At 38.1% G+C, this 17066-nt stretch overlaps 1 protein-coding gene across 1 annotated transcript in view; it reads right to left on the minus strand.

Moving 5' to 3' along the window:
* Nucleotides 1-16658, minus strand: part of CEP57 (centrosomal protein 57) — a 46092-nt gene extending 29434 nt beyond the window's left edge. The window contains exons 1-2 of the mRNA XM_065881899.1: nucleotides 16415-16658; nucleotides 3908-4064 (exon numbers count right to left, since the gene is read on the minus strand). Of these exons, the coding sequence (XP_065737971.1) occupies nucleotides 3908-4064; nucleotides 16415-16459 (202 nt within the window). The 5' untranslated portion in view covers nucleotides 16460-16658. The remainder of the gene's footprint in view (nucleotides 1-3907; nucleotides 4065-16414) is intronic.
* Nucleotides 16659-17066: the final 408 nt, after the last annotated feature.

Genomic DNA, 17066 nt, shown 5'->3' on the forward strand with positions numbered 1-17066 from the left:
AGCTGTCTTCTATTAAGCCAGAAACAAGAGATTTACAGTGTAAAATAAAACAATGCCACTCTTTATAGTATGTTTTTTAAATTTGGAAAAATATTCTTCATTGAAATACTTATGTACACATTTAATGGGTTTCCTGGACCAAAAAAAATTGAGAACCAATGCTTTAGAAGAACAGATGGGCAGTAAATTGTTATCAATACCTAACACAATAGCTATAACTTGACTATAACACTGGTCCCAATAACACTGAGTGTTCCAACACAAATTTGTAATAGATACGCCAAGATGTTTTTTCTCTCAGCTCTTAGGGGGATCAAGAGTAGCTTGGGACAGTAAAAGACCCCAGATTAGTTGCCACCAACCCCACCAGTTTATCTCAGTGTGTTATATATGTATTACTATTTTATTGTGCATATGTACTATGGTATGTGAAAGGTTAGAAAGCACTGGCCTAGTAGAACCACCTTGTAGCTACTTACCCTGCTTCAAACATCCAAGCCATTCTTCACATTACTATCATGTGAAATGTACTGAACAAGTGACATGAGCTATGGGTTATACTGAAAATCTTTGGAATGATGTTACCATTATTTTAAAGGACTCTCTAAAAACATTAGTACATTTTTTGATGTCAGTAATAATTTCGAATTTCTTGTTCATTTCTTTTCTAACTGAAGTTCAAAATTAATATGAGAATTACAAGAAGCACAGTTTATCTCGTTCCATGGCATTAGTCAAATTATATTTTCAAAGTCATTTTCCGATAGTGAAGTGAAATGGTAATTTATCAATGAAAATGTTAAACCGTAACTAAACTACAAGTTTTTCCCCCTAAAGTATTAGTGAGAAAAAAACATTTACTAAGTATAAAAGAAAAAGTTTATCATGGCCAGTATCTATTCAAAATAAGCCTTCATTCATTCAGTAAATATTTGAGGGTTCACTGAACAAATCAGGGAAAAAGTGGGAAGAGAAAATGGTTTTGATACTGCATATGTTAAAGTAATCATCTTTGAGATGTTTCTTCATCAGTTAATTTTGAATATACCTACCTTATACAGTTTTCCTGAGAGGATGAAATGAAATATATTTGCTATGTCTGAAATGTTACTGCATTTCATTCCTTTCATTCTTTTTTTAAAGTTGTGTTTAATCAGTAGTGTGGCAATTATATTTACTAATGATTTTCTAGATAAAAGAAGTGTTATATTTTAGCCACATATGGGTTAAACAGCTGTTTGTAAATTAGTTTAGGAACCCTTTTGTTTCAATTGGGAAATGCATTGCAAATATCTTAAAAATCAATCTCAGAATAACACTGGTTTATAAACTGTGTACTGGCTGTATAATAAAATACTAGGTAGGTAACAATATCTAAGTATAGTTACCAATGTAAATCCTAGCCTGTAATGGGACATTAAAAGTGTTTGCTGAAATAAATTTAACCTGAGGCCTTTAAGAATTTCTTTTAAGTGTCTTTTAAGAATTTCAATAGGTGATACTCAATTTACTAACTAGAAATATCTTATTCATAAGATACTGTATCTCAAAGATGATGATAAAGAAAATACTAATTAATTTAACGGTTAATAAAACAATTGATAAAGTGCTACTCATCAGAATACAGCAGCTAAAGACTGGCAATTTAGAAAAATAACAAAAGTTGTGTAACTTTCAAACAACATAGGTTAAAAAAGCAAAACAAATAACTGAAGCCCACCGTGGAGCAAAAATCAGTTAAATTTTAGTAATGATTTCTTTTAAAAAAATAAGCACACACAAAAACATGCAAGAGTTCTAGCAGGAACATAAGGTCTAAGAATTAGATACTAATCCTATCACGATTTTTCATCTAGTTTTGATCTTTACATTGATCTCTACGTCGATCTAAAGACTTTTTTTAAAGTTCAGAGAAAAGCAAATTACTAAAGAATCCATGAATAACAAAAATTAAATGGGGCAGATTTATTCACAAAGCAAAGGTTAGCAAGTGTTTAACCTAGTGTGTTAGCAATAAAGCTAAATTCTGCCTGTGTGTAATTTGTGGTTTTCAGGAAAATGAGAAAGGGCAGAAAAAAGGAGAGGAAGAAGAAAGTAAACGAGAAAAAATAAAGTGGAAGACAGTAAATAAGCTTCTTTTATTCCTTCAGAACATGATGTTATGAACTGTGTAGCAATGCCCCAAGATAATCATTATGATCCATTATACTTTTACAGCGTTTCTGGTATCAATCCAATGATACCTACTTTCAGTATAGGATGGATAGACACAGAAACCACCACCCCTCGCCCCAGACAAAAAAGTAAAGGCTATGAGGTATGACCAAAGGACCAAGAGAGTTCAGAAGAGACATCTGAAGACAGTAAAGAGAGGTATGTGTTGAGGAAGCTGGTAGAGAAGAAGACTGCTATGAAGAAATAATATACAATCCAGGCTTTAGAGAAAAGAGTATAATTTTCACCGTGGCTGGTGTGGTAGGCAAAACAGACACTCAAAGATGCCTATGTCCTAATCCTAGAATCCCTGAAAACCTGTTATATGGTAAAAAGCATTTTGGGAGATGTAATTAAAGCTATGGACCTTACAGATAGGGAAATTATATCTGATTATTTGACTGGGCTCAATCTAACTAAAATACATGAACCCTTAAAAGCTGACAATTTTCTCTGGCTGTAATTAGAAAGAAGTAGTGGGAGAAGTCAGAGAAATTTGAAGCATGAGAGAGACATGACCCACCATTCCTGTAGGGGACCATAAGAAAAGCATGAGAATGCAGACAGATTCTAGGAGCAAAGACTGGTGCTGACTGAAGGTCAGCAAGACAATGGAACCTCAGTTCTACAACCACAGGGAACTGAATTTGGCCAAGAATCTGAATGAGTTAGCAACAGGTTCTTCCTTAGACTCTCCAGTAAGGAACACAGTCCAGTCAACACTGATTTCAGGAGCCTACATAGAGTACCCTGCTAGTCATACAGATAATAATTTTGGTTATTTAAGACTGCTAAGTTTGTAGTAATTTGTTAAGGCAGCAAGAAAACTAATACAGATGGCAAGTTTCAGGAACAACTATATTTCAAAGCAGCCAAAGCAAAGGATGTGTGGGTAAGGAAGAATGGAAGAGTGGCTAGGGATGAAGCTGGTAAAGCAGGTAGAGCCTAAGTTACAGAAAATCTAAGACTTCATTATTTAAGCCATGGAGAGGTGCTGAAACTTTTCTTTACAGTGGGAGAGATGAGTTAACAGCAAATGGCAGCAATGTTGTTAACTGGGGATGAGAGCGAGACCAAGGCAGAGAAATTGGTTAAAAGTGTATTACAATCATCTATGCAATAGATGATGAGAGCCTGAACCAAACCAATGAGAATGAAGAGACAGAGAAAACCTGTAAGTTTTGGGGATATTTCAGAAGCAAAACACAAGTCTTGGTTCCTGAGTGATGCTGGAAATGACAGAGCAGTCCTAGATGACTCAAAGTTACATAGTCTTGATGATCAGGTGGATGATGACGTCTAACGATCAAGGAACAAAAGAAAGGCATTATATTTTGAGGAGGTTAAAAACAGGAAGGGGGGGTGTTCCCTGGTGGCACAGTGGTTGAGAGTCCACCTGCCGATGAAGGCGACACGGGTTCGTGCCCCGGTCCGGGAAGATCCCACATGCCGCAGACTGGCTGGGCCCGTGAGCCATGGCCGCTGAGCCTGCGCGTCCGGAGCCTGTGCTCCACAATGGGAGAGGCCACAGCAGTGGGAGGCCCGTGTACTGCAAAAAAAAAAAAATTAAAAACAGGAAGGGGGAAGTATACTCTCCTCCTCTAATTTTACAATAAATGGAAGACACAATTAAGAGTTTTTAAGCAGTGAATAAGCACACAAAAGAAACCTCCATTTTGTTAGGCTCTATTACCTCTGCTGTTGCTTTCTGGATAGGCAAATGTAGGCTTATTTGGGGAACGTCGCAGATCACTATTAAGGAAAGGCTTATCAGGTGGATATATTACATATGAAGATGAGGAATCGTGAACCATATTTCCATTAGACTTTGATGGTTCTGCTAAGATGTTCTGAAAAATAAAAATACAGAAATTACCTTTCAAAATTTTAAACCACAAATAGCATGTGTATATATACATATGTTCCACTGATGGAGGCAAAAACTAAAGTCCATTGACCAAACACAACAGAATTCAATCATTACTTGAAAATAATAAAACTTTTAAAGCGTTTCATATGTCTAAATGTAGCCATATGCCAAATACTATAAAAAGGAAATAATGTTCACACAACTTGAATACAAATGCTGCAGAGATACTTAAATATGGTACTCACAATGAATATTGTGAGTATAGTTTAATTAATTAGTTTATTATAAAATAATTAGTTTAATTTATTAATATAGTTTATTTTAAAAATATGTACCATAAGATATATATTCAGAAAAGTAAATATTATCTTTTTACAGTATCAGAAACTGCTAGAAAATGACTAAATTAATCTTTCCCCAATCAACTACACAATTCCTGAGTATCTAACAAATGTCCAAAACTCTGGGGTATATAGAAAGAAAATAAGGCATATTCCTTGTCTCAAAAATTTTACATTTAGTTAGGGGGAAAAAAGGGAGAAGCCATTAGAAAACATTAAAGCTTATCAAACACATAAATATAAAACTTTATTTCCACACATACACCATTCTGCATTTGTCATACTGTTCAATTTGGGATTACATTCCACATGATAATTTTCAGTGCAGGGGATGCTAACTGTTTTGCTTTTTGTAGGTGACTTCCTTTTGGTAGAAAGACCTAGAGTGGGAAAAGCTCAGGTAGAAGATATGACTGCTAGCTGCTCAAAACTCTAAGACATCCATTTTTCTTATTCAAATAGCCACAGTAAACTAGGTTCTCAACTCTTACCTTTGGGGAACTATATAGTACCAGAATATATACCAGAATAGTACCAGAATATATCTGACTATAAAGTACCAGAATAACCTGTGTCCAGAAAACTAAAAAGGAACAATGAATATTTACAATACAGTAAACCGCCTCCTGGAATAAAACGCCATCAAAACCCATATTGTATCTAAATCTTATTAAAAATTGAAGACTATATTTCCATGTTAAAAACCATGCAATTTTCCAGTTGATTTAAGAAAGCAAATACAGGGCTTCCCTGGTGGTGCAGTGGTTGAGGGTCTGCCTGCCGATGCGGGGGACGCGGGTTCGTGCCCCGGGCCGGGAGGATCCCGCGTGCCGTGGAGTGGCTGGGCCCCTGGGCCATGGCCGCTGAGCCTGCGCATCGGATCCTGTGCTCCGCAACAGGAGAGGCCGCAGCGGTGAGAGGCCCGAGTACCGCAAAAAAAAAAAAAAAAAAAAAAAAAAAAAAGAAAGCAAATACAAAACATACACTATGGCTGTGAAAACTAAAAGAGAGGGCAAAGAGCTTGGAAAGGGTAGGAGGTAAGTCTCAAAAGCAGTACTTAAATCCATGCTACTCTACTGTGAAACGTGTGTTCACATGCAACAAGGACTAATAGTTGGCATTTTTTCAACTTTTGGGCAAACTGACATCAAGTTTTGGAGGTGGCTAGAAAATAGGGTGTTTTTCAATTCTTAAAATATATAATACTGCCAAAGCTCTTGCAAAACACCATGCATAATCAACCACATAGCTTAACTTTAAATATTGTTCTTCACAGAGTACCTCATGTCTCCATACAACCTACTAGAATCCTATCATTTAACAACTACCATTCAAAGAACAATGGTTAGGGAGCATTTAACATATCTATGAACATAAACCATGAGCAAATTCACTTATGATTTTCAAAAGGAATTGTATTAGTATTACCAAACACTGCACAGATATTAACAGAAGGATTATGCATAAATAATTTACCAAAACCCAAAAGAAAAAAAAACAAAACACCCAATCAAGAAATAAGAACAAACCATCTTTGCTAAATTCATTGCCTGCTAGCTCTTGTAAAATGAACAGTTCAATATTTGTCTTTCAACAAAATTTGTTACGTATACATCATCAAAATACTGCTTGGATCAGTTGACAAATTAAGAAAAGTCTTAATATAAAAATGCAAGTTATAATGAGACTTTTTTTGAATAGTAATTCTAAATATATTCCATTTTCTAAGTCAGTCACCTCATTTTGAATGTCAGGGTTTAAGCAATGAAAGCCATTGTTAACTATAAATGTTTTGGATCAATGTCCTCATTTGCTGCCAGAAGTCTGAAGCAAAGAACAGGAAGAATACATAAATCAACCCAAAGCAAAAGGAAGAAAGAAAACAAAATGGCTTTATAAAAATTATTTACAAGAACTATTTTGAAATAAAATTAAACCAAGAAATAAGAAACTGATAACTCAGTTACGTACACATAGTGTCTATTAAAAATTGTAGAGGATAAAATGTGGTACCTACACACGATATTATTCAGCCTTAAAAAGGAGGGAAATCCCATCACGTGCTACATAATGGATGAACCTTGAGGATATTATGCTTAGTGAAATAAGCCTGTCACAAAAAGACAAAAATTTTATGATTCCACTTACATGAGGTAAAGTAGTTAAATTCATAGAAACAAAGTAGAAATATGGTGGTTACCAGGGGCTGGGGGGAGGTTGCAAAGGGGAGTTGTTTAATAGAGTTTCCATTTTGCAAGATGAAAAAGTTCTGGAGATCTGTTTCACAACAATGTGAATATGTTTAATACTACTGATCTGTACATTTAAAAATGGTTAAGATGATAAAGTACTAGGTAAACAACTAAAGATAATAAGAAAATAGTGAGTTGTCACACCAACCTGACCTCCAGTAGAATCAGGGCAATCACATTCTATGTGATTAACTGAAAAATTAACTAGCTTTCAAAAGAACCCACAAACCTACTTGCATCTATTTTCACACACATAACACAGGGAATGAGCTTTGTATAACAGACCTATCTCCACTTACCTACTCAAAGTCTTGGTTGTCCTTTCTAAAGGACATGATATCCCTCCAGATGCCATCTATTTCTCCCTCCCTACTAGACCTTGCACACTGCCAATTTGGAAGGAAAGGAAGGGAGGGAAGGAAAGAAAGGGAGAGAAAGAGGGAGGGAGGAAGGGAGAAAGGAGAGAAAGGAAGGAGGAAAGGAAGGGAGGGAAGAGACAGCAGGGAACAGAGAAAGCAGAGGGAGGTGAGGAAGGAAGGAAAGACAGACTTTTCTGAACTTTAGGGACTCCTCTCCAGCTCCTGTCTCATTTCTCAGCTTTTATAACAAAGTCTCTCAAAATACTTGTTTGTAATTGCTGCCACTTCTTAATCACCTTCCCTTTTAATCCCCTCTTCAATCCTCACCAATTCAGAGAAACAGCTCTTCAAGTTCACCAGTGACTTTTACAGGGCTGAACTCAGTGACCTCCCAGAAGCATGTGATACAGCAGATCACTTCATCCCGATACTTCCTTCAGTGGATGGAACACAACAATCGGATTTTCCTTCTAACACCCAGGTGTCTCCCTCAGAATCTCCTGGGCTCTCTCTTCTTCCTCTTTCTAAATGCTGGAGTTCCCTAAAGCTTAGTCCTTCCTCCTCTTGTCTTCATCTACATGGATACCTTTGATGATCTCATCAACTCTCAGGGCTTTCAAAAAGCCTCTATCTGCTGATAACTTTCAAGTTTAAATATGTTATATATAGCTCTCCCTCTTGAAACTCTATATTCAAATCAACCTTCCTACTCGCTGTCTCCACTTGGATGTCAATATGAGGACCCCAAACTTAACATGTCTATAACCAAATTCTTGAATCTATTTCCCAAACCAACTCCTCAAAGCATACCACAATAATTGGCACCACCACCTACCCAGCTGCTCAGGCCAAAACCCTTGCATGAGTCATTTCTCATACACATCTCACATCCAATCTTTCAGTATACCTGGCTGGGTCTCTGTCTTTACCATATATACAGAAAGTCTTCAACTTCTCATCAATTCCACTAATTCCCTGCTTGACACCACTGTGATCTTTCTGTCTGGACTACCATAATAGCCTCCTAACCACTTCTGTCGAGGTCCCCCAGTCTGTTCTCCAAATAGTAGGTGTTATGATCCTTTAATAATTCAAGTAATGCCCCTAATCAGAACCTTCCAATGGCTTTCCATCCCAGAATAAAAACCAAAATTCTTACCATGACCCCACATTAACTGACCCCAGGCTAACCCTGACCTCATCCCTTACCAGTCTCTCTCCGCCCCACCCCCATATTTTCCAGCCATACTGACCAACTTTTGGATTTCTAAAATGCACAGTACACTGTTTTCATTTGCTATATTTACTCTGCCTGGAAAGCTCCCTTCCTCCCACTACTCAGTTATCTACTCAAAAGTTTGTCAGTGAGGTTTTCCCTGACTACCCTATCTAAAGTAGCACCTTTTGTCACTCTATCTCCTTACCCTTTTAAGAAACACTATTTCTACCTGATATATTTATCATCTCTATGCCCTGTGGAAAAATTAAAAATATATTTAGTTTTTGTCCCTGAAAGAGGTTTAAAAACTCTCAGAATTTTTAAGTGATAGGAGTGTCTTTGTTATGGTAATAGCGGGGGCCCTGGATAGCTTTAGGATGAGGGCAGATAGCCAGAAAAACCTACCAGGCGATTAGAGGGTTAGAAATTTCAGTCCCACCCCGTGCCCTCAAGAGAAGGAAGAGGGGCTAGAGATTGAGCTCACTCACCAATGGCTAATGATTTAGTCAATCCTACCCACATAATGAAACCTCCCTAAAAAACTCTTTGTTCAATGAGGTCCCAGGAGTGTCCAGATTGGTCATGGAAGTCCCTTTACATCTTACCCTGTGTCTCTCTTCCATTTGGTGGTTCTGGAGTTGTATTCTTTATAAGAAAAAGTTTAAAAAAAGTTTTAATTGTAAGTGTAGTGTTTTCCTGAGTTCTGTGAGTCACTGTAGCAAATTACTGAATGTGGCGGGGGAAGAGTCAGAACTCCTTAATCTACAGTTGGCTGGGCAGAAGTACAGCTTCCTTGGGGACATCTGGGACTTGCAGGTGGCAACTGAAATGGGGGCAGTCTTGTGGGACCTAGTGTCTTAACCTGTGGTGTTTGCACTATCTCTAGGTAGTGTCAGAATTGAATTGTAGGACACCCAGTTGGCATAGAAAAATTGCATGTTGGAAAAATATAGTCACCCCATTAAGGGTTTAAGTTCCAAAAAGACACTCAATAAATATGTTTAATAAATCTGTTGAACGAATTAATTATATAAATATGTTACAAAACAGGAAAACTGCATAATGCTTATAAAACTGAATAATCCTATTCAATAAAGTTACTATAATCTCTTAGAAGACAAAAGCTTTTGGTTTCTTTTGTACCAAATAATAGCACAAATGTCATAGGGAGGCTGTGTAGAAAGAGTTAACATCGCAGACTCAAGGTCTGCCTGCAAGGTTAGTTCTTGGCTGGTATTTCAGAACTTGAATTTTGGGAAGGTTCCAAATATTGTCACCATCAGAGTCAGGGGTCTCCAAGACCATCCCCGGGTTCAATGATTTGCTTGAAAAACTGACAAAACTCAGCACAGAGTTATACTTACAGCTATGATTTCTTACAACAAAAGGATACAAAGAAAATCAGAAAAGGGAGAAGCTACAAGAGATCAGGCACAAGCTTTGAAAATTCCTCTCTAGGTCGAGTCATACAGGATGTGCTTAATTCCTCGAGCAACTAACAGAGACAGCTGTGTCAAGTGGCATCTACTAAAGAAGCTCTTTAGACTCAGTGGCCAAGGTTTTTATTTGAGGCTGGTTATATTCCTGATTCCCAGAAGGAAAACAGGTGTTCAACATTGTTTGCATAAACAGTTTAAGCACAATAAGCCACTCTTTCCTGATTTAGGTTAAAGTTCTAGAACTGTGTAGGAAACTGTTTACCACTCAAGTTCACAGATGCCAATGAAGAGCTAACCTTGCAAACAGCCCTTTCTAAAAATAACAAGTCATCTGGAATTATGGAAGATTTCAAGAGAGAATTATTTTCTGTCTTCAATGCCATATGCATCCAATCATGGTACCTGAGAACTATGGAAGGGCAAAGGATCCTTTAAGCATACTGTTTATGCTATCTTCTCTCATATTAATACTAAAAACAATCCATAAACCTCAAACTCACCTTGCACTTTACAACCTACACTTTCATTATCTGGGTTGATCTTCACAACATTCCTGACAAGTAAGCAAGTAAGAAAGTATCTCCACTTTATAGTTCAGGAAAATATACTTGGATTTATTTTTAGAACAATGAACATGGTATCTTAGATTTGTTAGCACATTGTTTTCTCTAAGCACACTCATATTCTCCTTAAATTATCACAAGAACCCTAAGAAGCAAGCATAGCAAATATTACTGTCCCCATTTTGTAGGTGAAAAAAGAGGCTAAGAAAACATAAACCATTTGCTTCAGGTTTCACAGCTACTAAGGTGCCCAAGTCCAGCTCCTAATCCAGTCCTCTTTCCAAATATTTTTCCGACTAAAATGATATGATTCTAGGAAAAACTTTCAGGATTAAAGGCAAAATGTTTAACCTGATCACTTTCTTTCCTGGTAGCTTTAGTTGTTAGGGCAAACATCCTACTTAGGAACACTTATAACTCAAATATTTTTTATTTATTTATTTATATTTAAAAAAGACTATTGATTGATTGAGGCATGCAAGCTCTTCGTTGTGGTGCCTGGGCTTCTCTCTACCTGTGGCGTGCGGGTTTTCTCTTTTTCTCTCTCTGGTTTGGCGCATGGGCTCCAGGGTGTGTGGGCTGCGTAGTCTGCGGCACACAGGCTCTCTCCTTGAGGCACGTGAGCTCAGCAGTTGTGGCGCGTGGCCTCAGCTGCCCCACAGCATGTGGGATCTTAGTTCCCCGACCAAGGATCAAACCCATGTCCCCTGCATTGGAAGGCAATTCTTTACCCCTGGACTACCAAGGAAGTCCCCTCAAATATTTATTAAACGTCTCTGTGTATGACACTGTGTTAAGTGTGAAGGATGATAAAAAATGTACTATTACTTGCCTTCTTTTCAAATGTAATGTGCAACACAGCTGGAAGAAATAAAAATCAGGTACATAAAAATTTAAATACCATTTAGCAGACCATACACAAATACATAGAAAAGATAAAGCAGTATGACCAACGCGGGGTTATTCCAGGAATCTAAAACTGTGTGAACATTAGGAACATCTTTTGATGCAATCCATCCCATTAAAGTGAAAATCCATACGAACAACAAATGCAAAAGAGTAGTCAATAAAATTTAATATCTAGCCATTATTAAATAACTTTTTTCTTATGGTAATTAGAAAATTTACCCAAAAAATGGCAACATATTTAATGGTGCAAAATTTAAAACATCCCTTTAAAATTCAGGAACAAGGCAAAGATTATCTACAAGACAACTTCTTGTCAATGTTGTGCTGTTATTTCCTAGCCTGCACATTAAGATAATGAAAAGAAATAACAGATGTTAAAACTGTAAAGGAAGAATCCAAACTTATTATGACTGTCTCAACAGAGAATACCAAGAACCCTCAATTGTTACAACTGGAGTTTAGGAAAGTTGCTGAGTAAAATTAATATGCAATAAGCAATAATAATTCTATATACTAGTTAGAAAATGCAACTTATGAAAACATATAAAAAATAAAGTAACTAGAAATAAATTTAATAAATATACAAGACCTGAAACTATAAAACTTTACTGAAAAATGTTCAAATAAATGTTACTCAAAAAAACTGGAATAACATGTTCAGATAGCTCAATATCCTAAAGATATCAGTTATTCCCAAAATGAACTAGAAATTCAATTCAATTTCAATCAAAATTCCAATACCAGATTCTAGAATTTCTACTGAAGAACAGCAGAGGACCAAGAATAGCTACCATTTCTTCTGAGGAACAAGGAAGATAGTTGGCCTCTCAGACCAAAAAAAAAAAAGGAAAGCATTAAGACAGTGAGTATAGAAAAATACAACAGTGGAACAAACAGCCCAGTAACATGTTCATACACATATGGAAATTAATATACCTACAGCTGGAATTGTAAACCACTGGGGAAAGGATGAGTTTAAACAATGCTGAAATGCATATCATAAATAAAACATCCCTACCTCATAAGCACACAAATTAATTTCAAGCAAATAAAAGACAATAGGCCCCAACTTTAACACCTGTAGAGAAAAATACAGAATATCATTAAGGCCTTGGCTATAAGGAAGAATTTAGCCAAAAATCAATAATCATTAAAGAAAGAATAAATTTTACATTAAAATAAAGAACTCTTGCTAATCAAAACATATCATAAAAAAACAAGCCAAAGAGCATTAGAAGACTTCTAATAGTTGACTCAGAATACGTAAAGAATGACTATAAATCAGTAAAAAAAAAAAAAAAAAAAGACAAACCAATTGAAAAAAGGCAAAAGATACTAAGAGGCATATCACATAACAAGAACAAAACACACAAAAGACTAGTAAAATTATGAAAAAAAAGTGTATTTTCATCAATGATCAGAGAACACAAATAAGAATAAGAACAGGACACCACTTCACACTCATCTCTCAGCAAAAAAAAGAAAAAAATTGACACACCACCACCGGTTAAAGAGGATACAGATTAAAGGGGACTGTTGATGGGAATGTAAACTGGTACAATCACTTTGGGAAACAATTCAGCATTACCAAATAAAGCCAAAGATGCACACACTCTATGACCCAGCATTTCACTAACTATTTCCTCTCTCTCCTCAAAAAAAAAAGTCAGTCCTAAGTTTCTAAACATACACTACAACCCATTACTAAGTTGTAACCCGCAGTACAAACCTGTGTTTCAAAAATCGCTGCTCCTCAAACTTTTTGGTCTCAGGACGCCCTTACACTCTTAAAAATTACTGAAGACCCCAAAAAGCTTTTGCTTATGTGGGTTATATCAATTGATATTTATCACATGAAAAATTAAAACAGAAAATTTAAAGATATTTACTAATTTAAAAATATTAAACCCATGATGTTATCATAAATATAATTTTTGAATGAAAAATAACTATGTCATCCAAAGAATTTAGTGAAAAGAGTGGCACTGTTTTACATTTTTTGCAAATCTCTTTAACTCTTGGCTTAAAGAAGGCTGCTAGATTTTATTTGCTTCTGCATTCTCTCTGTTTTGGTTAATGTACATGAAGAATCTGGTCTCCCACAAAGTGGCTGGATAAGGAAGGACACTGTAGACCCCCAAAGGTCTTCAGACCACTCTCTGAGAACTGCCACGCTAGAGAAAATTTTGCACATGTGAAACATATAGAGATGATCACAACAGGACTGTTTACAATAGTTGGCAAACAAATGAACACACCCTAAAAACCCCAAAGCCCATTAAGATACTACACTATACAGAAATATAAAAGACGCTCTGTCATTTACTAGTTGTGTAACCTTGACTTAACCTCTTTGTCCCTCATTTTGCTCATTCAAAAATGGAAATACTAAGGCCAACCTCATAAGATTATTATGAGGATTAAATGAGTTAATATATAAAAAGTATTCAAAATGCCTGCTGGATAGTACTATACTAGTATTATATATTATTATAATCTCAAAATGTGTGTGTGTGTGTGTGTGTGTGTGTGTGTGTGTAAGAGAGTAAAAGAGAAGCAGGAAGATGCACTAAGGGGCATGAAGGTATTCATTTTATTATACTCAAAAATAAATCTTTATATATTTAATGTTATGAAATCTATGATACATTCATAAATCACTTTTAAGAGAAATACAGAGCAGGTTTGTCAATGGGCCTGGCAAAAAAGCCAGGGAGACCAATTAGGAGATTAGCTTATTAATTAAGTCCAAAGTGACCTAAGAGTGCTGACCGTGGTTACTGGGGAAAATTTAAAACAAAAACAGGAAAGATATTCTGTTTCAACACTAGGCTGCCTGTACTTTCATTATCATTATGCCTGATCATACTTATTTTCCTGAGGCTCTCCACTAGTGGGTTAATACATAACAATCTTTCAATCAATGTTAGCTGCGAGTTGTTACTCTTCTTGCTGCTGTTGCAGAGAAAGAATGCTTACAAGAACAATTCAAAAGTATCACCTACTTCCATGTTGTTCACATTTGAGATTTACATTGCACCTGCTTCCCAAAGACTGTTATTTGTGAATCTACCTGATAAAAATCCTTGCCTCCTTAAAGCATTTCCATTTACTATACCTATGCTGGGTTTATCAATGTTAAATACAACAGAAATAGTTAATGTTCACAACCCTGAAATCTCATTATGAGTAGCCTTCTGAGTTCATGTTGTAGTTTTAAAAGGTCTTCTTTCGTTGCCTTATTTTATGATCGGCTGTTAAGCTGGAGTGCTTTTTAAATTCTGTTGGAAATGCCAGCCTTATTTCTGACAGGACAGTTAAAGTATCTAAGCAGGGCCATTTCCTACACACTGATAAGTTAAATTTAGTCATTTTTGTTTTGAGACATAGTGACTTCCAAATTAGACATTTTGATTTAGCAGGTAAAGTTAAGAAAGTTATACTTTGATTTGTAAAGGGTCCTAGGTATTCTTAGTGTACTCTGAGTATTTCGAATCCACTTAAAGCTGAGCTTAGCATATAAAAATATATATGCTTTCCTATTAAACACTCTATAGGATTTCTGTCCAGGGTATCTTAAAGACTAAGGGTTGACCACACCCCAGTAACCACTCTCAGCTAGGTGGCCTTGGCAGAGTTCAGCTCAAATCAACATTTATAGTTTTCCTTGCTCAGTCTCCAAGTGCTGTTTTGAGAGTGGTGAAAAGCCCTCCTTTCCCAATTATGTTTAATTATTTTTTCTCCTGATTAATCACAACTCCTGTATCATCTCATCCATCTACTTAATGACATTTCTTAATAGTCTAATAGCTTGTCTTTTATCTTCCCTTTCACTGATCTAATTCCTGGATAACTCCGATTGTTTCCTTCCTTCCTTCCTCTTAATCATCCCTGACCTCTCTACAAACTTGCTACCCCCACTGTGCTGAAACTCTGAAGATCACTTCTGGCCTCATTAACACAAATTTTAACAACAGTCACCAAAAGCTGAAACTGAGGAAAAGTGTGTTTTCACCAAGGTGACTCTGCTTTTACTGTCCCCCTAAGCTTTTCCCCATTAACTTCTTTGACAACCTTACCTGATATTCTCCTCTCACTTTCTCTCTTTTTTCATATTTTAACCTATTTTTACAATTCATGTAACCGAACTCTACCTCCACACTACCTCTGCTCAATTCAAATTTTTACAAGTTTTCTGAAAACACCTCTTGTCTTGGCACATATTCCAAAATGCCTGCGGTGAGTTTTTCTCCTTCCTTTTCTGTTCCTGGGACAAGCATTTCCGATTCCTTCACCACCCAGCTAGCTCCACCTTCTCTACCCAAGCACTGCTAATCACTCTCGCCTAGGTTATTCTAACAGGGTGGCATTTATCAAACTGTACTGTGTAATAATCTAATTACGTGTAGTTTCTCTTCAGTGCTTTGCTCCTTCAGAGCAGGGGTTCTCCCCTATTCATCCGTGTAATCCTAGAGCCTAAAAGTACGCCAGACACTCAGCATTTGCTAGATGAAGAGTAATGGCTCCAGCTTGAGCTGCTTCACATTCACATTTACTGCCTATCTATTCCCAATGCGGCAGGTCCCGCTCCAATTCCACAAAATACCAGTGACTGAAGAGACTGGTGGCTCTTGTAGAGGCCAATACAATATTTAAGATTGGCTCCCCTTGTCGCCTCTCTAAAAGGGCATTTACTACACACTGAGGTCACCGTAATACAGAGGGAAGTGGGACAAGCGCGCGCGCTCGAGATAGGATGAGCATAGATCGAAGTTACTGGGAGGATGGGAGGGGGAGGCACTGCAAGCAAAGGAATCAGCAGACGCACTCAAGACATAACAATTCAACAGCTGCCCATTAAGCCGACTAGAGCGCCCACCTGGTCTCGGAGAGTTTCCAAGAGGGGCCGTTACACCCACGAGACCCAGGAGCCCTGTTCTCGCAGGCCATGGTGTAGGTAGTCATCCCTGCGAGTCCAGGCAACTTTCGGCACCTGGGCGGCTAGGCCGAAAGATAAAAGAGGCGAGGGGGGGGGGGCGGGAGTGACGGGCCCGGCCTGTCTAAATGGAAGGGTGCAACCTTGACATAGGAGCGGTGGGCGCCGAGGTAGCAAGGGGCGATCTAGGCGCCCCCCGCCGCTCCCCAAGATGGAGTGAGACTCTGGGCCGAGAGCGCTCTGAAGAGTGAGAAAAAGCAAAGGGGCGCCAGGACCGACCCGGGGCCTATTCGAACGTCAACCGCTTCTTACCGAGAACTGAGAAGCCAAAGTCTCAGAGACCGACGCTGCCGCCATCTTCCTGCCGACCTCCGCAGCCCCGGGAGGGTCCGGGTTCGTGTGCTGTTCAAGATTCGAGAGCCGCCCGCCAGGGGCGACCCTAAACCGAACCCCTGATGGAAGGGGCTGGTGTATTGGCCCCGGGTCTGGAAACCCCTGCCACACACCCCCACAGGGCCGCCCACACTCCGAGTGCACACCAAAAGCGCAACACGTCCTAACGGACGTCCTGGCTAGCCAATCAAAAAATCAGACGTCTTCCGGTGGTAGGAGAATCCGCCTCTTCCCTCGGTGACGTCACAAGGTAGCGCGCCGCGGGGACTGGGCTGGCTGGCTACCGGGCGGCTCTTGAAGGGGTTCTGCACAGGGGCGGGCATTCTCGAAGGGGAAGCGTGGGCGAGGCGTTGTGTTGTCTCCAGTGGCGATTGAATGGGATGACTGTAATAAAAGCGAATGCGAAGCTCAAAACACTGCATCACTTCCCTTGCGTTAATCGCCGGAGAGAGCGTGAGTTTGACTCGGGGACGCCTCTCCACGTGAGGTACTTACCTTTCGACCAATAACAAATAGAAGGAGAGGGAGCTTAAAGATTTGGTCCAATAGAAGTCAAGGGGAAAAAAAACAG

Source organism: Phocoena phocoena, chromosome 8 (genome assembly GCF_963924675.1).
Source record: "Phocoena phocoena chromosome 8, mPhoPho1.1, whole genome shotgun sequence".
In the NCBI taxonomy this organism is placed as follows: domain Eukaryota; kingdom Metazoa; phylum Chordata; class Mammalia; order Artiodactyla; family Phocoenidae; genus Phocoena; species Phocoena phocoena.